We start from the raw sequence: 25,497 nt of genomic DNA, 5'->3' as shown, positions 1-25,497 counted from the left end.
CGTATTCCCTCATTTTACCGTCTACAATATCTGTGTAGAAATTCATTCACTTCGGTTCACTTCTTTTTGCCTTTCGGGCGTCAATTTTCAAAATTTTGTGTGGGAGCTTTTGCCCCCTAATACCATTTTTCAACAGAATATAAAAGAACCCGTATTGCTTTATTTCTGGCGTATTATCCATACAATAAGTTTCATTGCAATTCTTCATGTCCCTTATACACTTTCTACATACTGTTATTAGCATTTTAATTTTTTGTAATCAAAGGTTTGGAAGGGTCCGTGCCCCACACGAATATTTTCTCCAGGAAAATATGAAACCCTTATCCTTATTTTATGTCTACAATATATGTTCACATTTGCACTCACTTCGATTCACTTCTTGGGGCCGCGGTGGCTCAGTGGTAGAGCGTTCACCTCTGGTGCTTGGGGTCCCGGGTTGGATCCCAGCCCCCGCCAAGTGAACTTTGTGGTGGACAAACACCATGTGCGTGGGTTTTCTCGGGGTTCTCCCGTTTCCTCCCACTTTCTTCATTCTACCATTTCATTCATTACTCATCATCACCGTCTCCTTTAGCCTAACCGGCATAGCCGTGGGACGTAAAACTTAAAGATTTCCTTTCATTTTTTTTCGATTCACTTCTGTTTGCCTTTCGAGTTCAACTTTCCAAATTTAGGGTGGGAGCTTTTGCCCCCTAAAACCGTTTTCCCGCAGAACTTAGAAAAACCCGTATTCGTTTACTTTTTGCGTATTATCCATACACAAAGTTATGTTGCAATTTTTCATGTCCTTGACACACATCTGACATACTAGCACTTTTGATATTTTGTGATCAAACGTTAGGGAGGGTCTGTGCCGCACCCACTCCATTTTTTTCAGGAAAATAGCAAACCCATATTCCCTCATTTTATATCTACAATGTCCGTGCACAATTTGATTCACTTCGGTTCACTTCTTTTTGCCTTCCCGGCGTCAACTTTCATAATTTTGTGTGAGAGCTTTTGCCCCTAAAACCGTTTTTCCGCAGGAAAACCCTTCTCCATTTTTTTTTTTTTTTGCGTATTGCCCGTACATAAAGTTTCATTGGAATTCTTCATGTCCTTTACACAAATCTGATATACTGTTACTAGCACTTTTGATATTTCCTGAGCAAATGTTTGGAGTGGTCTGTGCCCCACCTAACAGTTTTTTTCAGGAAATACGGAACTAGAATTCCCACATTTTATTTTCACAATATGTGTGAAAAATTTCATTCACTTCGGTTCACTTCTTCTTGCTTTTTCGGCGTCAAATTTCAAACTTTTGGGGTGGGTTCATTTGCCCCCCTAAAACCGTTTTCCTGCAGAACATTAAGAAAACGTATTCTTTCATTTTTTTCCTATTGTTCATACACAAAGTTTCGTTGCAATTCTTCATGTCCTATACACACATTTGACATATTGTTACAAGAACTTTTATTTTTCGTGGTCAAATGTTTGGAGGGGTCCGTGCCCCACGCGGCCGTTTTTTCCAGGGAAATACGACATTCGTATCCTCATTTTACGTATTCAATATCTGTGAAAATTTTTATTCACTTCGGTTTACTTCTGGTTTTCAGGGGCCGCCGTGGCTCAGTGGTAGAGCATTCACCTCTGGTGCTTGGGGTCCTGGGTTCGATCCCAGCCCCCGCCAAGTGAACTTTGTGGTGGACAAACACCGTGTGCGTGGGTTTTCTCGGGGTTGTCCCGTTTCCTCCCACTTTCTTCATTCCACCATTTCATTCATTACTCATCATCAACGTCTGTTTCCTTTAGCCTAACCGGCATAACCGTGAGACGTAAAACTGAAAGATTTCATTTTTTCTTCTGCCTTTCGGGCGTCAACTCTAAAATTTTGTGTGGGAATTTTTCCCTCTAAAACCGTTTTTCCGCGGAAAATAAAAAAAAAACAATATTTATTTATTTTTTTGTCCACACATAAAGTTTCGTTGCACATTCTTCATGTCCTTTACACACATCACAGATACGGTTACTAGCACTTTTGATATTTCGTGATCAAAGGTTTGGAGGGGTTAGTGCCCCACCGAACCGTTACTTCCAGAAAAATACGAAACTCGTATTCCCTCCTTTTACGTTTACAATATCTGTGCACAATTTTATTGACTTTGGCTCAGTTGTTCTTGCCTTTCGGGTGTCAACTTTCACAATATAGAGTGGGTCTTTTATATTAAAACTTACGTAACTTTATGTAACTTTTTCTTTTTTATGAGATTCTTTTTTTGGGAGGTGAGGAGAGAAATGTTTTCCTCTGATATGTGTCTTTTGCCATTCATCTTTTTTGAACTGCTTAAGTAAGATCATTTTGTAACTTTTGATGTCATCCATCTCCGTCATGATAATATTATTGTCATTTTTAACAATTTGTTTTATTCCCTCATTTGCAGTCTGCCACACTGATATATTTATTACAAAATTGAGGTTTGGTCCAGCGCCTTTCGAATTCGGAACCAACCCAACCGCCGAGCTTTTTGGGGTGCCTGCTATTGCAGGAAAACGAGAATTGCAGGTGGTAATGCACTTTTGGAGTCGTGTATACAACGTGGTGGGGGTCCAGGTTCACACAGCCCCCCGAATTTTGTTTTATTAATTTTTCATAATTTATTATGGTTAAACTAAAGCTCATTGTGGCCAAGTACTTTCATATCACATACAAAATTCATGTGTACCCGGTGTATTACGTCCTAATTTGAGGGCCTGCTTGACTTGGGTCCCCATTCTGTTTCGTTAATTTTTCATAATCCAAGACGGTACAAACGAAACAAATTACGGTATAATCTGGTACAAATGAAAATCTTTCAAATGAGCCAATTAAATCGATCCTAGGACATTGTGGGGGGCTGCGTCAACTTGGCCCTCCACATTGTTTTCTTAATTTCTCATGCTGCATTACAGTACAAACAAAAATATTTGCAGTACAAACCGGTATAAACGAAGTACTTTTTATTGATATGCGGAAATCGTTTGTACCGAGAGGGGGGGGGCAGGTTCACAAGGGTCCAAAGGGGAATGCTACCTCCCTTTAAAACGCTGCGGTGCCAACACTGGAGTTGCTTGTCGGCTAGAGAAATCCCTCCACTAGTAGATACTAGTAGGAGATAGATTAACCTCGCCTTCCGTTTGGAGAAGGGAAAATGCGCTTATCCTACATAGTAATACAAGTCACTGAGTTCAACGAAGTTAGAGATCAGATTAGACATACAACATATGCAGAATATGAAGAAATATGAAGATTTTTGCTAAATATGAAACTTTTGTCAAAATAGGTATATTATGAAATATGAAAATGTAAAACAATACATCTATTTCGTTTCAATACATCATAAAACATTTAGGTCATTTTTTTCTATTGCCATAGGAGGCATGGTGTTACTGTATTACAGCGAACAAAGGACGACACATAATAATCTGTCGCCGCTGCTCTGGTTTTCTATTCTAGAAAAGCTAATGTTTCACGGCTAGCTCATGGCATTGTGTTTTCAGGAAAAATCGAATCCAAGACCTGCTCATCAAGGAAATTCATTTTATATTGTTCAAGGAAAGTTAACATTTAACACTTGACATTTACTGGAGTTTAATCTTCTAAATGAAATGTCTATTTTCTGTATATTAACAACTAAGAGTGGTTTACACAACATATTCTTCTCCAGTTATACTCCGAAACAAACTGAAGCATGTTCAGAATCATTCTTACGTGTGATTATAATCGTATTAATGATTAACGTGATTAGCATTATACTGATGTATCTAATGTGTGAATGCGTTGGTGATGTTATTCACAACTCATAAACAGAAAAAGATAAGATAAAATAGTAAAGAACATAACGTTAGAATATAATGTCAATGGAAATCAAACATAACAGTAGTTTTAAATGATAAACTACAAGTATGTACAGTATAATAATGAGCTATTATTTAATACTAACTAGTACAACTAAACAAGTGCGATAAAAATACATCATATTTAAAATCATTTTTGGAACAAATTATTCTAGAAATTCCTTTTCACATTATACAGAATGGCCAAAATAAAAGAGCCCCGTGTGATACGGAACGTGAAATTTGCAGCTTTCTGAGTGTTCTTATTTTTTAACATTAGTGCGGCGCTTGAGCAGAGTCATTTGATGTCGAGCGGCTGTTAGTGACCATAATAATTTACTATTCTGTAATCTGTATTTACAATAAATGAGTTATAAGACATGGGAACTCTTTTATCTTGGCCACCCTGTATAATGATAATATTACATTCTTCTGGATTTGAAGAAATATGATATATTCGTAATTTATTTCACTCATGTAATATAAACAAGACAATATAAAATGACACTCTTTCGCATTAGAATTAGTAGATGCGCTAATAAGCTTGTTTTCACCTAATATGTTTGGAGCAGTCCTGGGAAGAAATCGTGGCTGACCTTTTGCGATTTAAGTCGAGGTCATAATAATTATAATCCATAATAATTATAATGGATATAATAATTATAATACAACTGAACTTTTTCCCGATGAATATTATGGCTAGGTTGAACTTTGACATTGTGGACCTCAAGTATTGGCTTACGTACTGTATAACAGAAAAATTACAACTGAAACTATATCTTATGTTTCCAAAATTTTCCAATAAAGAATAAAATGGAATGCTTACTGTAAATTTTAAAAATATATAAATAATTGCCTCAATTATTTTTGTCACTCAAAAATAGGCCGTAGACATTAATATGCCCCATTATATGGCCATGGCCCCATTATATCTAGGTATACGGAATTGTTCGCATATCTTTCCTTATGTGAGTAGTAAGTACCATACTGAGTGGTATTTCTATCCTTACAAAAGTGACAGATTTGGCATTTTTGTACTAACTCTCGAATATTTCGAAATAAATTTTTACAGGTGTATCTACTAGCCACCTTAGCCATTGTCCTCTGAAAACCACTATGACCACCGTCCACAGGGTCTTCGTGATGACATTTAATAATACTATATTTAAGTGAGTCAGGAATTACCGCTCTTAATCCACCATATTGCTTACACTTTGTTTTCTTTATTAATACTCTATCTTTAATTAAATGAGGGTGTTTTATCTTACCCTCTCAATTTCGTGGATAATAGTACGCAAATATGGATCCTCTCGCTGATGCTCACTCAAAGTTCTATGAAAAATGGATTTCTCCAAAAATTAACAAAATTTAAATGTACATCTTTTCCATCTACTTTTTCAATTTCCATAATTTCTTTCGAAGGAAGGGTGAAATCATAATTATTAATTCGTGAAATATAATCAGCCCAATTATTGCGCCCACTGCGTAAATAAATTACATCAAACTGATATTTACTAACCTTTTCCATAAGGGAACCATATTTCTTTTGACGCTTATGATTTCGAAGAATCCAGACTAAGGCCGAATTGTCACAGTAAACAGTGAACTTCTTATGCAAATACAAATAGAATTTATCAAGAGCATAAACTAAACTCCTTAATTCCAGATCGAAAATACTCTTTGACCAATCTGATGGAGGTATTCGTTTACTCAGAAAATAAACAGGTTTAAGTTTACCTTCTCCATCATATTGACTTAACATGGCCCCATCATTTTTGGGCGAAGCATCAAAATGGATTGCGAAGGGGGCATCCATATCTGGCACTTTAAGAACATGATTAATTATGACTTCTTTTCCATTTGTCTGGGGAAAGAAGGAGGATGAACTTCTGGAAAATATTACTGAGGGAGAGCTCTTTGCATTCAAAGGAGCTAAAATTCAGTGTAATCTTTCAGAAATCTGAACTAATAATTTAGAAATCCTAACATCTTCTTTAAAGCTCTTTTATTCTTTGATTTAGGCATATCTCTAATTACATTTATTCTTTCTTCATCAATTTTAATTTCCCCATTACTAAATTCATATCCCAAGATTTTAATTTTTAATTTTAAAATTTTAGCTTTATGAGGACTGATAGTAATCCCCCATTCTCTAAGGCGTTTAAGTGCTTCTTCTAATATTTCTTAATGTTTTTCCACGGAATCCGTGTGAATAATCAAATCGTCACAATAAATGTCTAAATAGTCGCCCTCTAAATCTCCAAAGATTTTATACATTAAGCTAGAGCGAATAAATGGGTTCACAGCGAGTCCCATTGGGAGCTCAACCAGTGGCGTAGCATACTTTTGCGGGCCCCCCGCAAAGTACAGAGAAGGAGCCCTAGTTGTAAAGCCGACAGAAGTAAGGTTGAAGTTCTACTTCTTTAAATCTTTATTCATCGCAAGGCTTCGAGGCCCCCTATACCTCGGGCCCCCCCGCACTGCAGGGGTTGCGGGGGCAGCTGCTACGCCACTGAGCTCAACCTTTTGTAGTAACCTATTAGGAGTCGCAAAGGCAGTTATTTTCCTACATTATGGCTTAATGTTCACTTGAAAGAAAGAACTTTTCAAGTCGACCATTCAATACAGATTATGACGTCCAATATTAGAAATAATACTTTCTAAATTAGGTGTTGGATAAGCTGTCAATAGCAACTTCCGGTTGAGAGATTCGTATTTATGACAAGCCTTTCAGAATTATACTTGTTTGTTACGAGGAAACAAGGAGAAATATATGAACTTTATGAAGCTCCTCCTACCCCAGATTCTATTAATTGATCTATGTATTGATTGAGTTCTTTCAATTTATGCTTAGAAAATGAATAAGGTTATGCTAGGTGACGGGTCAGTTAACTGAGTTTCATACATATAATCCTTAACTTGTCCTAACCTTTCAGTAATAACATCTTGGAATTCGCTAGGTAAATTTTTCACACAATCAATTAATTTTTCATTAGCAATATTTTCAAAATCATTAATACCTTTTGATTTTCTTTCTGCCTCCTCCGTTGATATATCCTTTTATGTAGGATTGAAAACTCTGGAACCAGCTGGTACTTCCACATTCCCATGCTCCGTCGATCTTTCTGGCCTCACCATTCCCATGCATGTAGTTTCCTCTTGGACTCTCTCTCTCTCCTCTCTTCTTCCATCCTCCGTCACTGGTGGACTGGCATTTCTTCTTTCCAAGACTCCTTGACTGTCGAGAATTTTGTGTTGTTGATTGTACAGATGGATATTGTTCTTGAAAATCAGGTCTGGAACCTCCGTAGGACTCCCAAGCTTTGGCGCTTTGTTGCCTAGGGGCATTCCAGACAGACCTGAAAATATATGAATAATCGCACAGCTTACTGCACTTAACACCAGATTCCCAATCTAAAGGTTTCAATCCAATTTTAAGATTAACCTTTTCAAACCAGTTTTTGGGCATTAACATTAATATGCGCAAAGTTATCACGGATAAAGTTTATTCCAATTAACAGTTTAAGTTTAGGATGTTTCACCACACCAAACCAGGCCGAAAACCACACACCATTAATTAAAAACATAATTTGCACTAATTCGCGCACCAATAAATCCTTATCGTGCATAATAGTTACTGAATAATTAACTTGTTTCACTATAGGTTGACATTTTGTTCGTGTTGCTTCTAGTACTTTTTCTTCAATGAAATTTAAACTAGAACCCGTATCAATTATGCAGGGATACAACGTGTGACAAATACAAAGAGGCAACTGTAATAAAGTTCCATCATTACCGTCTTCCTTAGAAGAGCTGGAAGCACTATGGAATCCTAAAGTATAATTCGATCTTGAAAAGTTTCTTTTATGCGCAAAAGTTCTATTCTCCGAAGTTTGGCGAGTGTTAATACTCCTAAGAAGGGCTTTAAATCTTGGATAAGGCATAGTGTCCTTCCTTATAACCTTTTTATAATCCTGACTATATTTCTCATTAATTTCAAAACTTTCAGCAAAATCTAAATACTCATGTATTGTTTTCGGAATGCTCAAAATTAATAAATTTCTAATTTCTGGAGTTACCAAATTACAAATCATTTTACATATTTCTTCCTCACACATTTCAATTTCTAGAATATCCAGAGTACTAAACTTCTCTTGTATAAAATTAACAAATTCTCAACTTCCGGAGTAACTCTATATAACACCAATTTCATAAATTCAGTATTTACTAAAGGAGTCACAAACCAAAAGAGAATGGCAAATATGTTGCCAATCTGTAGTAACGGTATGTAAGCGTTGTAATTCCTCTTAAGCTTGTTTCCTACATTTTTGTAGACTTGATACCAAAATGACTTCAACAGGAGCTATTTCCTTAACAATTAACAATTAACAGGAAATTACAAACTAATAACCCATCCTTTCCTTCTATCTCCGGTAATTCATTAATTTGGTTTTCTAAAGAACTAAATATGCTTTGAGAAAATTGCTTTTGAAAATTGCAAAGTATAGGAGGTCGCAACACTGGTTCATTCCGATGTGGCTGTAAAGGTCGGCGAGTGAAAGACAACGAGTTGTTTGCTCCAGCCTTCAGCCTTTCTCTCCCCTCCCCTTCATCGTCGTCATAGAAAAAATAAGAGGCGGGTCTGCGATAGGAACATAAGGTGCAAAAGCACGCCTTAATTGGTTAACTCGTAACCCTCTATTCACATTATAATTGCTCATTTCTTTTCTTCTCTAATTAACTGCCTAAACCAAATATAAATAATTTTTATCACAGCTTACAATTTCAAATTTAATCAGAGTTTGTTTGCCTAAATTCCACGGATTTAATTCCTTCACACATCAAAGTTTATTAAAGAGAACAGAAGAAAAGGTAACTATATATTTACAGTATATGTAGCAGCAATGCACCGAAACGGGTAAACTGCTATCTTTGAAAGGGTTCGAAACATATTCCCTTTGATGCGGAATTATAGGCAAGAATCCAATTCTCAAGAAATATTCGATAAATTTCAATAACACTAACAATCTATTCATGAATAAATGTAACAAATAAAAATAGTAACAACCGAATAAATGTAATAGATAATATGACGTAACAACATGAAAAATAATAGTTTTCCCTTTCAATACTTTTAAATAGTACCCCATCAGGATCCAGCCGCCTACAGTCGGACAATTTGTCCATACCGACCAGATGCCGCAGTCGGATTGCCGGTGCCGGACACATGTCTCTTTTACCGTGATTTTCGACCGTGACGAATATTTGCCTTGCCGAGCAGTCGGCAAACAGCCGGAAATCACCATTAAATGCGTCGGCGCCGCCGTCGAAAAGAGGCCAACATAAGGAGTCGGCAGAGGGTCGGAAACAGGCCTTTCCGACTGTTTTGCCGACTCTGGTAGGCAACAGTAGGCAAAGAGTCAGCAAAGGGCATTTTATTTTACGATTTTCGACCGCTTGCCGCCTGGGCAAAAGGTTGGCAACTTTGAAAAAGTAGATCGTCATGCCGCCGCGGACGGGTGCCGGCTGCCTCCGGCGGCCCACCATCGTCGACTGCGGCAATCCCTCTTTCCGACCGCGACTTCCTGATGGGGTAGTATGCACAGTTCCACGTTTCAACGCCCTAAAATTCCTGTTTAACATATCTATCAAAATAGTAATTTACACAAATTTCCAATTTAATACCAAAACTTTATACTTAATAATCTCTAAACTTGAATTTAATATTACAAAAGAATAGTTATGTGCGACCTGATGGAACATATTCCCTGGAAACGAAGTATCATTGGTCCAAAATGGGGCAAAAGATATTGGTTAAAATTTTAAATATACTTACAGCCTCCGCCGAATATACTACATCAAATCACTCACAAAAAATTTACCACCACATTTCAAGCGATATTATTCCACACTACTTTATGAACGGATCATTATGTCAACTCTAAAACGCACAATTTAGTAACATATTCCCTGTTTAACTTAACAAACCACCATTAAATTTTACTAGATCCGTCGTTCATTCCTTTTCTTCTGTTCTGACGCAAATCGGTAGTGGTCATTCGACCACAATACATAGGTGATGTTGCTAATTTTTAATGAACAAATGAAGAACTACCTTACATTGAACCTGAGCTACTAACATAATTCATAATAGCCAACTGTATGTTTAAATGAGTGATCAGCTGTTTCAATGTCCAAGCTAATGTTTTTTCCTTTCTTGGAGAAATGTTACAATACAACATCTTCAATTATATACAGGATGTTCTTTGCTGTCGTACGAGGACGCCCGCTCCTTTACTCATCTTACACACTCACGTGACTATCAAGTAATTTCAGTACTGTTTAGGCAAATGCTGCATTGTCATCATAATAGTACCATACAATTTTGCAATCGGATAAGAGATCGTTCCTCTTCTAGCGTCTACGCAGAGAGCTGAGTAGCATTTTGTGTACCTCTTATTGAGGACGTGTTAGGTCCTGAAACTTATTCTGCTGCCAAAAAGTATAAATGGCTGAACCTCGTCTCAGTAAAGTAGCAACTTCCTACCTCCAATAGCTTAAAATTTATTTATCAATTGAGATGAACAGTTATAGAATAGATTATTATTTACCTAAAGGCAGCCTATCTTCTTTTAGACTGGAAAAGATCATAGTATTATAAAGCGTATGCCTCATAAATTATTTTTAATCTAAATAAAAGGCAAAGTTTGAATTTAAGCAGCAAATGCTAAAATTCTTTATCAAGCTATAAGTTAGTTCACGAAATCTCACCTACATACCTCCATCTACTTGCTAAGTTCAGATCCATAGTATCCAGCAGGTCCCAGAGCAAATTACTGCATCTCAAGAGATTTGACGAGTTCCCCTGGCAGATCGGATATTCAATATTGTGCCTCTTAATTCTTTAATAGAAATATCGATAAAATCTCTATCGAACGTCACTCATATACAAAAAATACAGATCTAAACATTGAATAAACACAACACTGTTTGAGACACTTGAATAGCAGCAGACGTTGAATAAAACCATTAGCGTGAGTCAAAGCAAACAAGTCCCACTGGCAAATCTGAACCCCTTTACATTCTTCGTATACACTCACACATACCCACATACGCTTACATATGCACATACGATACAAATAGCGAAGAATATTGATTTGGACCTTGCTTTCAGGAATTCAACTACTTACGTGGAAATCTTACTATGCCTATACTAGTAGATACTGTTGACAATACAGTTTCGTTAATACAAACCTAAAATGAGCCTCAGATGCATCAAATACTACTACTAGTACTTCTACTACTACTACTACTACTACTACTACTACTACTACTACTACTACTACTACTACTAGACCATAATAATAATAATAATAATAATAATAATAAAAATAATAATAATAATAATAATAATAATAATAATAATGTTGGTACAAAAAACAAAAATAAAAAAATGTCTCAGAAATACCACAGAAGAGAAGACATAGAGGCATACAGCAGTTGGGGAATCTCTTATGCTTGTTCTTTATCACTTCCGAAAAATAGATTATAATGACAATTTGCTTTCTTTGCACGATTGACTTAATATAAACCATGCTAGAACCATGAATAGAGTAGTTTCTTGCCTTTTTTTCTCTGTGTTGAGCATCAATTGCTTCAGAGGCAACTGAACAGTAAGTGGATGGAGAATAAGATGAGAGTAGAGACAGATCCCTTTCTCTTGGTTAGATATCTTCTAAATTAATTCTTAATAAGGATGTTAAGCTGAAAAAACATGTCTGATAGAGTCATCGAAGCAGTGCAATGAGTACTAAAATGAAAAATTGTAGCAACAATTTCAATTATTTCGTTGAGGTTCATTTCTTACTTACAACGTATTAGAAACACCTACTATCTCAAAACCAAAGGGGTATCTGTGCAATAATAGTGTTCAGCATTAGTTAACCTACCTAACGGTAAGCTAAATTAATATCATATGAGGCAGTTTAATACAAGCTTAATGAATACTCTAACCTTTCATTATATTTTGGTAAGTTATTAAGATTACAAAACAGACTATTCATTCATTCTTCAAGTAAATATATAAATTTGTGAATATTGTTCAAACAATCAAATTATACGTATGTGAACAATGAACTATACTTATACAGTGGTAGCGCTATTCAAATAAGGAAAATTACTAGAATGGATTATAAGAGCACTATAACAGATAGTGGACAACGACTTTTCTAGCTAAATATCTTACAAACTGCCATTATGAACTCCAGTACCGCTTTATTTAGTGACTTCTTTTCCTTTTATCTAGGAGTTGGATTGGGAATAGTGATGCCAGCTGCTTTCATGGCAATGAATTGTTACTTCTTCAAAAGAAGAGGATTTGCTACAGGTGTCTCTTTAGCTGGGAATGGAGTTGGTCTGATGGTGTTTCCAGTATTGTGTCAATTGCTCCTTGATGAGTATGGCTTTCGAGGAGCTGTATTAGTATTATCTGCGATATGCCTTAATAGTGTGCTTGGAGCAATGCTTTTCCATCCCGTGGAATGGCATATGAAGCGCGTTTCTCTAGAACCGAATGAAGGTAATGGGACAGTATTACTTGAAAATAAGACACCTATTAATGCCGACGAAACTTCAAGTGATAATTTTAAACAAATTGATGATCATCAAGAGAGAGAACAAGAGACTAACGAATCAGATAACGCATTGTTGAGAAATTCAGTGTCATATGGAAATCTAAAACAAAGAACTTCGGTAAATTTTGGTAGTGGCATACTTGCTTTTGACAGTGCAGTGACTGAAATTAGTAAACGAACTAGAAGAAGTACTAGGAGATCGTTAAGAATGAACACTGTTCTATCTAGAGTATCTGAGTTCTTCGATTTGTGGTTATTAAAAGATCTCTCGTACGTAAATATAGTGTTTGGATTGTCACTTTCAATTGTATCAGAAGTAAATTTCTTTGTTATTTTGCCATTTTACTTGAGATCATTACATTTTACAGAGAAACAGACAGCACTTTGTTTGTCCATAATGGCAATAACAGATGTCATTTCTCGGTTAACATTACCATCAATTGGAGATTATTTCAAATTAAAGAAGCGAACGTCTTTCATGTTAGGATGTTATTTTTCTGCTTTTGCTCGTTCCGGTAAGTTTAATTTGAACAATTACTACAAACTATGATACTATCTAGGTATTAGTAATTATGTCTTATTTAACTATAGACCTACATTAACTTTTGACTGATACAGTTCTTTCCTTATCCTTTTGAGAATATGCAATTGATTTGAACTATTTCCGTGACTTTGTTAAAATGAGGAGGCCTAGCTAAATTGCTTTCCCCATCTGAAACCGATAAAATAACTTCATTTATTGAAAATAGGTTATCTTTAAAGGGAAAAGGTACAACGAACAACTAACAAGGAATTTCGGATTAATTGAGTAACTTAACAATGTACACGAAAGTGAGAATTTCCTTCAAGCTTGAAACATTTCGGTAAGTTGGATTTTGAAATGTAATAGATAGTAAGCAGAAGCAACCAAACGTGAATGAAGACAGTTAAAAGGAAAAATGAAATGAAATCTTTAAGTTTAACGTCCCACGGTTATGCCGGTTAGGCTAAGGGAGACGGTGATAATGAGAAATGAGTGAAACGGTGGAATGAAGAAAGTGGGAGGAAACGGGAGAACCCCGAGAAAACCCACGAGCACGATGTTTGTCCACCACAAAGTCCACACGGCGCGAGCTGGGATCGAACCAGGGACCCCAAGCACCGGAGGTGAACGCTCTACCACTGAGCCACCGCGCTGAAGTTATATGTTTCATGTTTCATGACCCTCTATACCGAAAAAGTGATTTTGGATATTTATCTCTCTGTTCATCATTCGTTTGTTCTTCTTGATGTATATACACTCACTTGAAGGCCATACCATTCAACGTATTGACTGGATTTAAAACTTAAGGCTTTCCGAAGATTCTCCGGGATTTCTAAGAGATTTTTTTGAAGTTTCCTCCTACCCTTAAAATAGGGACAGTTTACTGGAGGTTGAAAACTAAAATTTCCGATTTTCTCTACAACTCTAACAATTTTGTTTATATTTCATAAATCAATAAATATACTATTAACAACCCTTAAACCGTCATAGGTTATTTTTCTAGAAAATATCCAAAAGGGGTCAGTTTTTCTGGACGATTGTCTGAAAACAGCTGAGACAATTTTGTTCTTATTTTACAAACAACCATTTTATTAATAGACATACAATGTAAGTCATTTCTTTCAAAAATTTTCACAAGTGTTAATTTACTTTTGAGGTGCTTTTTCGGATGAGCTTTTTAAATACAACTAAGGCCACTTTGATCTTATTTCATAAATAAATATTTCATTAATTATCCTTGGTAATTTCAATAGGGTTATTTATTCTTGAGAGTATGATTTTTTTCGAAAAATTTTCACAAAACTCTGATGATTTTGTTCATACGAGATAAATATACGGGGCAAACCGAATGAAATCGACCAATGATGGTTGCTGATAAAATTTAGTTTTTTTCTTAAATTAATTTTTTACCTAAGTTTGTACCACATTCAGGGAGTTGAAAGCGGGTTTCATTTATTTTTTTGCCGCGAAGGTTTTGTCGTAGCAGCCATTTTTTATAAGCGCCTGAGCGTATTTTGAACTTCAGGGGATTCCATTAAACGCTGTAACTTCTTAGGTTTTAAAGATAATGAGATCAAACCAAAACCATATGAAAGATAATGGAATGGACAACGTTCTGTGTTTTGTGCACATTGAGACGTATTTCAGGACGTTGAAAAAAGAACCTCTGAACATTGAGGTTGGAAATCTAAAAATGGCCATTTTGGAATGTACACTCATGTGCAAAATGATTCCCGCATATCTATAACTGTCTTCTTGTAAGAATATAATTTGACAACGACTTTGTAGGGCACTTTTAATACTGATACTATGTGTATAATCGAGAAATGTATATTTGTAGTAAATTTCATAGGAAAAGAATTATAAATACGAAAATTAGAATGAATAAAACAAAATGTTGCTAAGTGGACAAGAAAGTTTTATTTCCGTTTTAATGTTCTTATTTACTGCTTTTTTGACATGAAATTTGCTATATACATGTCTTTGCCGATTATACACATACTAAGATTGTAAGAAATATCGGGCGAATTCGTTATCAAGTTATATTCCTACAACAATATATTTATAGACATGCGACAATAGTTTTGGACATGAGTGTAAATTTTGATACGAAATAAATAAGACTCACTTTCAACTTTTAGTCTACATAGAGACTAGATAATAGACTACGTCCCAAACAAGTTTCATATTTGATAATCATATACTTGATTTTTTTTTTTTTTGAAATTTTTAAACATTGCGAATTTTCGAAAATCGTGTATTTTCACCATCAAATATCTCAGGAAGGACACAAGTGAAAAGTATCAAATTTGGACAAAATAGACGACAGTTATGCAGGAATAAGTGGGTAAAATTGCATTACTGCGACTCGAGTGGTTTTTGAGTTATAAGATTTTTCTTCACTGGGACTTAATATCATGAAGCTTCATGAAGCGTAGATATAAACTTCGTAGCAAAACTCAAAATAACACGACAGTAATGTTAAATGAGTAAGTGTGCATAATTTTGAATTATATCTTGTAAAAAAAATACGAAACGCGTCTGTTATTTCTTTTCTGCCTATAGCGTTGCCGTTAAAACATCAATGAGGTAAATAGTTGACTGATTTGTGTACAGAGTTTGGCACTGATATTGAAAGTACGACCTGTAGGAGTTGTAAACTCTATGGGTGTGAGTTTCCGGAGAACCTTAGTGATTGCCACCCACACTTTGTCTTCGTAGATAGTTTAAAAGAGGTTCTTGTGACCCATGGGCGGAAAAAGTTATCAAGAAGATCGTTATTTTCTTGACTGATGTCTTCAATTCCCCCAATCCACCATTTCTTGTCATAAATACAGGCTACGGTATCATTAGGTGGAAATGACATGCTATGTTCTGGAAGTACTGAAGTACTGTAACCAGTAAATTCATCTGATTGTGAGTATTCATAACATCTGATTTGTGTTTGCGTCAGAGGTAAAAATCTTATAATTTGGTATTGATAATTTTATTACAAGTAGCAAATCTCGAATTTCTTGCTGTTTGACTGCACCTCTTCTGATGAAACATAGACTAATTGTATGCCTGAGATATTATATCAACACAAAACCTGCACATCTGTCCAGCTCTTAAAATCGTGAATCTCACATCGCTGTAATTCAGAAACTACTCAATCTCAGTGATGCAATTTTACTTGTTACTACACAACTATCGTCTATTTTGTGCAAATTTGGGATTTTTCACTTGTGTCCTTCCTGAGATATTTGATGGTGAAAATACACGATTTTCGAAAATTCACAATGTTTAAAAACTTCCAAAAAATCAAGTATAAGGTTCTCAGATCTGAAACTCGCTTGGGATGTTGTTTACTATCTAGTCTCTATATAGACAAAGAATTGAATTGAGTCTTATTTATTTCGTTTAACAAGTACATTCCAAAATGGCCATTTCTAGCTTTCCAACCTCAATATTCAGAGCAGCCTTTCTCGATGTTCTAAAGTACATCTTAATATGCACAGAATACAGAATGTTGTCCATTCCATTATCTTTCACATGGTTTCCGTTTAAACTTATTATCTTTAAAACCCCAAAAGTTACAGCGTTTAACAAAATCCTCTGAAAAGTGCAAAATACACATACACGCCTATACAAAATGGCTGCCACAAACAAACCTACGCGGCTAAATATTAATAAATGAATACCCGTTTTCAACTCCCTGTATGAAGTGCAATCTTAGGTAAAGAATTAAAAAAAAATAAATAAATTTTTTCAGCAACCTTTGACCTTTGAAATTGGTCAATTTCATTTGGATTGCCCCATACAGTAGGCCTATATTTCGTTAACAACGCTATGAGGTAGTTTAAACGGTTTCTTCTGAAACGTCAAAGGGTAGTTTACTTTTGTGGTGAATTTTATTCAGGTGATTTCCTCAAAAACTGCTCGGCCGGTTTTCTTCATATTTGAGAAGGAAAAACTAACAACCTTGTAATATTCTTCTGCAGCTATTTCTTCTTAAAAACAAGGGGCTGTGTACTCTTAGGATGAAATTTAAAATGCTGAGCAAAACAACGTTTCTTTAAAAATAATAATTGTGTAACAGATCCGCCAACTAACTGAACATATTGACTTCATCAGACAGAGAGTCTGATGATACCAATATGTTCAGTTAATTGACGAAACTGTTACATTTATTGTTTTTAAATAAACGCTGCTTTGCTCAGCATTTTGTATTTCTAATTTAAGTTATTTAAGATAGAAAAGCCAGTATGAACGAATTAGTCTTAGGATGAGTTTTCTCAGACGATTTTATCAAAAGCTGATCAATCCAATTTCTTCAAATGTGATAAATAAACATTTCACTGTCAACTCTATAATGTAGCATAAGGAGTTTCTTCTGAAGATATCCACCACGGATAGTTTGATTTTGGGAATAAGTTTTGTCACATGAGATTCCGCTGGGAATCGAAGCCAGGTCTCCCACACCAAAGGCATCCGGGTCTCACTAGGCGCCGTTGGCGTGGGAGACCCGGATTCGATTCACGGCAAGGGCTCATGTTGTTAGGATTCCATGTTAAGCTGCAGGTCCACGTCATATAATCTCGATGGTGAAAGGACCCTAAACTTAAAAATCTAACTCTTGTTTTCAGACTGTTTCCTCAAAAATTTCTCATCCAATTTGGTCCGTATTTCATAAACAACTCTATAATGTTGTGAGTCGTTTCTTCTGAAAATATCCACAAGGGGTAGTTTATTCTTCAGGTGTTTTTAGACTATTTTTTTAAAAAGAAGTCACTGATAGTATTTTGCTCATTTTTATAAATAAACACAATAACAACCCTGCAATATGGCACATGTTATATTAAGTGAAAACAAGTAGTTTGACCTTACAGGTAGGTTATTTTCGAAGTTTTCTGAAAACGCCTATTATAATTTATATATATATATATATATATATATATATATATATATATATATATATATATATATATATATATATATATATATATATATATATATAAACGTTTGAGTAATAACTGCAAAATAACTTCGTTAAATTTAATAAGTAGAAAGCAGAACGTTTAGTGCGGTGGCCCCTATTTTAAAATCATTTTTCTTGTTTTAAATAGATTTCTTGGATTATATTAATTAAATAGTAATAATTAAATAGTAAAGAGTATTACACTTACTTAATTTAATCTATCACTATTTTAAGTCATTAATTAATAAGATAGTATTAAGAACCCTCCATATTTACTTTGAGCGTATTAAGAATGAAAGAGTTTGTTGATGTTTAGAGCGAAAGAATTTTTTTTTTTTTTTTAAATCACTACTAAAATCCTGAGCTACCTACAATATACTTCAATAAATGGAGCTTCATTATAGGAAGTCTCTCAGAATTCTACGCGTTACAGACGTGTTAGTTTTTGTAGAGTTAAAAAAAAAAAAAAGAATTTGAATCATCCATTATTATTGTTTTTATTGTAGTATGCAGCTTGGCTTGAGGGAAGGCATGCAATTAAAAGTATGGTTGACACATATACAAAATCTCAGTAATTATTGATGTGAAACAGTTTAATATTTTTAAAAACTTGTGCCTCTCTAAGCGTAGTATTTATGCTCCCCCACTTCAAACTTTTGTGGCTGGTTGCGAGCCTGTAAGAAGGTGTATTCCTTCCAACGGGTTTCCTGAATTGCAACTTCGGTCAGAAATCAGGATTGCAGGTAAGGGTACGATGTTCATTTGATTCTTCTAGTGGAAAGCTAAGAATTTTTAAGTATGGAGAATTGCGTTAACTTTATGCTTGGGAGAAAGTTTTTTTTTCTCTCTCTCTCTCTCATTCGATTTTGCCGTCAGTCATGGTCGGTCAGGATGAAAATGATCTGAGAAATGGACTGGAGACGATAAATGAAGTTTTTGCTATTTAAGCTTGAAGAATTAGTCTATTTGACTGAGACTATTCTCGTTTTCTATTTTTTTTTAGTCATAAATCTGCCTATATTCAAACAGGAGTTGGAGACGATAAATGTATCATCGTAGAGGGGATTTTCCTCAAAGCTATTTATTACTAACTTCGGAAAAACTGAATTTTAAATGAATAATTTGTTTTATCATTTTAAGCCTATGCTTTTGAATTTTGGAGAACATATTCCAAACGACTGTAGAAGAATAGTATTGCAGGATTTTTGAAATTTTGTCAACGAGTGTACAATGAAGTTAGTGCTACTGCATTAGGGATTACTTCAATAGCTTCACTGTGGCGCATGTATAAAAATTAAAAGCTATATTTATAAGAAGATTTGGAAATTAGCAGAATGGAACTATTTGAATTCTTATTTTGATTTTTGAACTCAGGAAGTTATTTGCTTTTGCATTAATGTCGAAACAATGAATTGTGTGATGGTTTATGAGAAAGGAAGGTTGTTTAGAGAAGTCAAACAGGAGAGAATCAATAAGTCAGAATTAACTTACGTATCTTTCGTTTGATCAACTGATTTATACTCTTAACCAGTGGTGCATGTAAGGGGAATTTCAGGGTTTAATCCCCTTTGAGTAAGATGTTCCGGAAAAATAAACATTTGCTACATTCAGTTGAATAGCTATAGAAAATCATGCTTGTCCTAAATGGATATGAGGTAGAGCCACCTTGATAAAATTCTGTTCATGCTGCTGCTTTTACCTAACACGAGAGTTTGTGTGTATGGTGATTATTTTCTGCTTACTTTCATGCTTAATCTATGATTAATAAAAATAATATAATTTTAATTTGTCCTTAACTTTGCTTGAACTGAAATGAAATTTCGTGAAACTTTTCATTGTATGCTTCGGTATTCTTCATTGTGTTCATCGATGTATATCATAAACTATATATAATACTATCTATTACTAAACATATGTTGGATTATTATCATTAAGGTAGCTAATAACTAGCAAAAATAAACTAGGAAAATGCTTAATAATAGTAAATTATTTTTAGTGATATATACAACAAAGGAGAATTATATCTTGGAAACAGCTTGAAAAATATAATTTAAATGTATATACATGTGAAGTAAGGCTTGAAGGCGTTTTAATAAGCTGTCTGTAGTTTATTGAGTATGGAACAAAGCTTTTTTTTTTCTATTTCACTTAATATTTAGTATTGTAATGTATTAAACTAAGAAAAGTGATTATCTAATTATCTCGTATTACTTACACTGATGGTAATCTTACGAACTTTGTTGTGTAAATAGGAAATGTATTTGGCTTGTTTCTATGAGTGAGCTCCTTTAAGTTATATGTGAATATTTTGATACGTGTGACCCTGTTACGCTTTAACTTTATCAGAGAATCTTACTTCACACTTCTCTTACACAGCTCTTACGTTATTAAGTGAGTTTATGCCTTCAGCCATAGTGGTTGCGATGATTGGACTTCTGAGAGGAACGCTGATCGTTAACATTTCACTAACCATTGCGGAACACTGTCCACTGAAAGATTTTCCTGCTGCTTTTAGTCTTTATATGGTAATCAATGGAATCATTGCCTTAGTTTTGGGACCTTTAGTTGGTATGTATTAATTAAAATATGTTAATTAATTAATTAATAAGAATTTGAATTTATTAATTAATATAAATGAAGGCATATTGGAAGGAATATTGGGTATTTGTGGAAATATTTTAGTATCTTTAAACGGAACATTGAAATTAATTACTTTTTGAAACTGCAGTCAGAGTGTTTCTAAGACATAAGAACCACAAGTTTGAGGAAAGTATTCACACACAATGAATTCAAGGCAATCCACTGGCGATGCGAAGTGATTTTTTGATCTAGCAGAGTATTCAAACTGTATGATGAGGTAGCATACCAAAGGAAGGTTTTCACATACCGTATTTGACCATCTTTGTTAGCTATTTAGAGACAATTAAATTTACTATACTACCCATTCCGTAAACATAACATATAGCTCGGAATATTGACTTAGAGTATCGTATAGAGCTCGTATAAATATAAATATAAACCAATGACATCCTAATAATGGACAAAGGGAGGACATAAGACGAAATTTGACACAAACATCTTACATTTGACGTAGACTTCCATCTCAGAAATACTTTTAGGGTATGATGAACAAGAATAATTGTGATATACTTAAAATAATGTTTACAATACTTTACAAGTGACCCATAAATCTGTCTTTAATATGAATTATTTCAAAGCTTCGATAAAATATGCACTTTCTGTTCTTTTTGTAATAAAATACTGGTGAAAATATGGCAGAAGTAAAGGGAAACGACATCTATACATACTTCATACATGCTCACTTTTAAAATAATATTTTCTCACTTTCTGATGTGAAAATCGGTTTCTGCGTGTGATATTTATCTCTGATAATTTAAAGTATATTTCATTATTTGATAATATTTAGCATGACCGGATCCAGGATTTTCTGACGAGAGGTGCACGAATAACTACCAGCAATGTATATAGAGTATTACAGCTGGCACATTTTCTGCTATCGAGAGAAAAAAATACCCAGAATTCTTGCGCGACGTGGAAGAGAGCACTAAACAAACACATTGTAGGGAATACAGTAAGCGGTCTCGATGCGGGAAATTTATAAAGAATGGGTAATTATTGAGAGAAAAATGAATAAAAATAACTTTTATCTTGCTCAATGTCCGAATTGAAAAAGGGAGACTCCATGTATAATATAGCACCCCTTTGCTAAAATGTTGTTGGTACAACGACAGAGAGTTTCTCGGTGTAAACGCGCAGACAGAGTCGATGTAAACAATGCTAATATTTATTCTATTCATTTCTTACCGAAAGATTATGAGACAGACTTACAACACGAACTTCATAAGCTACCTATAAGAAAAAAAGTTCCTCCCTCATGCAATTTCTTCCCTGCATATAGCGAATTGGCATGGAATTGTTAAGGACGAACATAATTAAAAGGTTAAGAGAAAATAATTTATTTTTCAAACATATGAAGTTGAAGAACTTGAAAGAAATTTAAATAACTAGAGTCATGGATTCCGATCCTGTAGGACGAGCAAAAATTTTAGGAAAGAGGATTTGTCCATTTTGTCCCCATAACTCGGTGAAAGCAAAGCAAAACAAAACAAAACAAAAAAATAATCGAGACAAACCTGATTGGCAACTCTCTTTTCCGCCAGTAATGCTCGCTCAAAACTAGGTTTTCCGTATGCCAACATATAGTGTTCATTGCGTTTATTCTTATTTAAATATTCACTTTAACGTTTAAAATAGTTACATGCGCAGCTTATGGGTTCGTGTTCATTACCTTCAATGGGGGTCGCGTTCTTATTTCCGTTGAGGCTCGTGCTCACTTGGGCTAGGACTCATCCTCAATATGGATCACACTCAGGATGGGATCCCGGATTTTCTGAGCGGGGGTGCACCAATAATTACCAAACTAACCAATCACACTGAAACTCTTCAAAGTGTCAATATTCTTTACCCTTGACAATGGTGATACATAGAACGGGGAGCGGTTATTTTAAAGAAGGTCGGATGTTTTCTGTCCTACTTGACAAATGTTATATTGTTTTGCTTGGTGAATCATTTTCCTTCAACCTTCAGAAAATCGACTTAATGTATTGCTTTTGTAAAGCTCTGCTTTCTCTTAAGCCCCAAACGGAAAAATAATGGCAGAAAGTTTCGGAAAGTGTTGCTATTTTCACTGCTAGCTTCTCATTTTAGATAGTGTATATTTACAACGAAGGGGTGCACGTGCACCGGTGCACCTCCCTAAATCCGGCCGTGATCACACTCACTAGACTGCTGGGAGCTCGCGCTCACTAACTTCATTGGGGGTGGAGGCGTGTTGGCTCAGTGGTAGAGCGTTCACCTTCGGTGCTTGGGGTCCATGGTTCGATTCTAGTTCGCGCCGTGTGGACTTTGTGGTGAACAAACACCGTGTTCATGGGTTTCTCGGGGTTCTCCCGGTTCCTCCCCCTTTTTTCATTCCACCATTTCATTCATTTCTCATAATCACCGTCTCCTTTAGAATAACCAGCATAACCGTAGGACGTAAAACTTAAAGATTTCATTTCATTTCATTTTCATTTTCATTTCATTGGGGTACACGTTTGTTGGGTTTGGGCTCACTACACTCAATAAAGCTCGGGCTTACTAACTAGAGTAAAGGTCACTAACTAGAGTAAAGGACCTCGTGCTCAATGGCGTCAGTGGGGCTTGCAATGAGTTTATTACTTTCAGTGGGGAAAAAGTTCACTATTCTCGTTAAGGCTCGCTCTTACTCAAGCTCGTGCTCATATCCTCAATGAGGCTTGCGTTTACTCGGTCTCGGTCTCACATCCTGCAGTGAGGCTCACTCTCACCAAGCTCCTTGGAGATCGTGCACGCTAATTTATTTCGAGGAGCACGCGATTAGTTAGGCTCGGGATCACTAATCTTAATTAGATTCTTGCTCACTCGCGCGTGCTATTTCCCGTCAACCGGTGTCGAGCTCACTCATCAATGGGGCTCAAACTTACTGACACTAGTGTGTATTAATGTGGGCTCGGGTTCGAAATTTTCAGTGAGGTTCGTGCTATTTATTCTCGTTGAGGCTTGCGCTTTCTTGGTCTAGGACTGACATTCTTTAATGCGGTTCGAACTCACTAGGCTCCTTGGAACTCGTGCTCTCTAGTCTCCTTCGGTCACACACTTACTTGGATTCGGGCACACTAATCTGGATTGGACGCGTGCTCACTTGTGTTGGCTCACTTCCGTCACCTGGGCTCGATCTCACTACCATCATATAACTCGAGCTCACTGATACCAGCGCGGTTTTCACTAATGTGGGCTCGTGCTCATTGCGTCAATCAAGTGAACCAAATATGCGTCAATCAAGTGTCATGCTCAGAGGTCACGATCAGATCAAGGTCACAGGTCACCTTAAGAACCCATTTGACATGATGAGGTACGGTCATTGCGTTGTTTTCAGTGTATTCAAATGGGTTCTCAAGATCACCTGTGACCTTGATCTGACAGTGACCTCTGCCCTTGACACTTGATTGACGCATATTTGGTCGGCTTGCGACATAGAATCATACCATACAGCTTTTTCTGTTATCACTTCGATTTACGTTTTTTCAGTCTCTTTCAGAATTTACCATTGCAGTTCCATAAGGAAAAAAAAATAATCGAAATTTGACCTTTGACCCTATATCTCTTCAATCTTTAGTACGGGCGACATGCTTCTATGGCGAAACAAAACTTATGTCCTTCATCTAAAGTTACACCAAATTCCACGGCTTTACCTCATACCACTTTTGCACAGTGAACAAATGAAATTGACACACGAAATAATCAACCCTCTCTCTCTCTCTCTCTCTCTCTCTCTCTCTATATATATATATATATATATATATATATATATATATATATATATATATATATATATATAATTTTATTTATTGTTTTTTCTTATATTTTGGAAATGTACATAAAGATTTTCCTTTAATTGTTTGGGGCCCTAAGCTATAGCTTTTTTTATTTTGTTTTTTTAGCTTATACGTAAATCTTTCAATGAGGCTTCCACTAATTAGGTTCCTTGGAGCTCGTGCTCACTGATCTCTTTCTGGCAAGCGCTTACTTGGGCTCAAACTTCAACACTCAGTGGGACTCGAGCTCACTGGCGTTAGTAGGGCTTGTTCTCATTTTTGCTTGGGCTCACATCCTTCATTCAGGCTCGTGCTTAGTCAGGTTTTGGCTCAGATCCTTTAATGAGACTTGCAGTTATTACCCTCCTGGCACTCGCGCTTACGAATTTTGTTCGGGCACGTTTTTCGCGAACTAAACCCAAAATATAGTAGAAACAGATGTTCTACCAAAAACAAAAACATTTATTTGAGCAATCTCAACCTAAAAAAAAAATTAAATAAATAAATAAAGCCCAAACAATGAAGAAACACAGTGCAAGAAAAAAAAATCAATGTATTCCGGGTTCTGTTACTTCTGAAGGCTGCAATTAGAATTAATTATCACTAACATTTCCTATCAATATTCATAAAACAATAACAATGAGTGCATGATAACATTAATATAAATTATAATATAACAATTTACCCTACGTATTTGTAGTGTTAGAATTAGTAATATTTTTGTCTTTATGTAGTTTTAACAATCAAGTTACAATATGCTCGGAGTATACAAAAAGTATATGCTAAAAGCAGAAGACGCGATTTCCTCTCTTCCCCGTGACGTCACACTTCCAGCGACCAATGCCAGTTCGAATCGCATATGTAGCAGCCCCTGAACTACCAGTACGTTTGATTTAAATGTAATTTTTTAAAATACCTTTAGACATCTGTGGTGTGAATGAGGAATTTCTCTGGAAGGGGGGGGGGGATGAACGTGCACCGGTGCATCCCCTAAATACTGATATTTAGAAACAAATACAATGCTAATTGAAACAGATGATATGACAAGGAATTTTCTCAGGTTATTTCTCAACTGGTGAAATTTCGACTTTATTGAAGCTATAATATTTGTATTTT

General features: G+C 35.4%; 1 protein-coding gene across 2 annotated transcripts in view; it reads left to right on the top strand.

Annotated features, from left to right (window-relative positions):
- LOC145680885 (monocarboxylate transporter 1-like) overlaps positions 1-25,497 on the top strand; it is a 229,929-nt gene that overhangs the window by 162,862 nt on the left and 41,570 nt on the right. For both annotated transcript variants that reach the window (XM_081752036.1, XM_081752035.1), the window contains 2 exons: positions 12,158-13,000; positions 20,342-20,533. In XM_081752036.1, the coding sequence (XP_081608162.1) occupies positions 12,158-13,000; positions 20,342-20,533 (1,035 nt within the window). The remainder of the gene's footprint in view (positions 1-12,157; positions 13,001-20,341; positions 20,534-25,497) is intronic.

This window comes from Thermobia domestica, chromosome 3 (genome assembly GCF_964235325.1).
Source record: "Thermobia domestica chromosome 3, izTheDome1.hap1.1, whole genome shotgun sequence".
NCBI classification, from domain to species: domain Eukaryota; kingdom Metazoa; phylum Arthropoda; class Insecta; order Zygentoma; family Lepismatidae; genus Thermobia; species Thermobia domestica.
The sequence above is the reverse complement of the archived record's forward strand: the minus strand, read 5'-3'. Positions and strand labels throughout refer to the sequence as shown.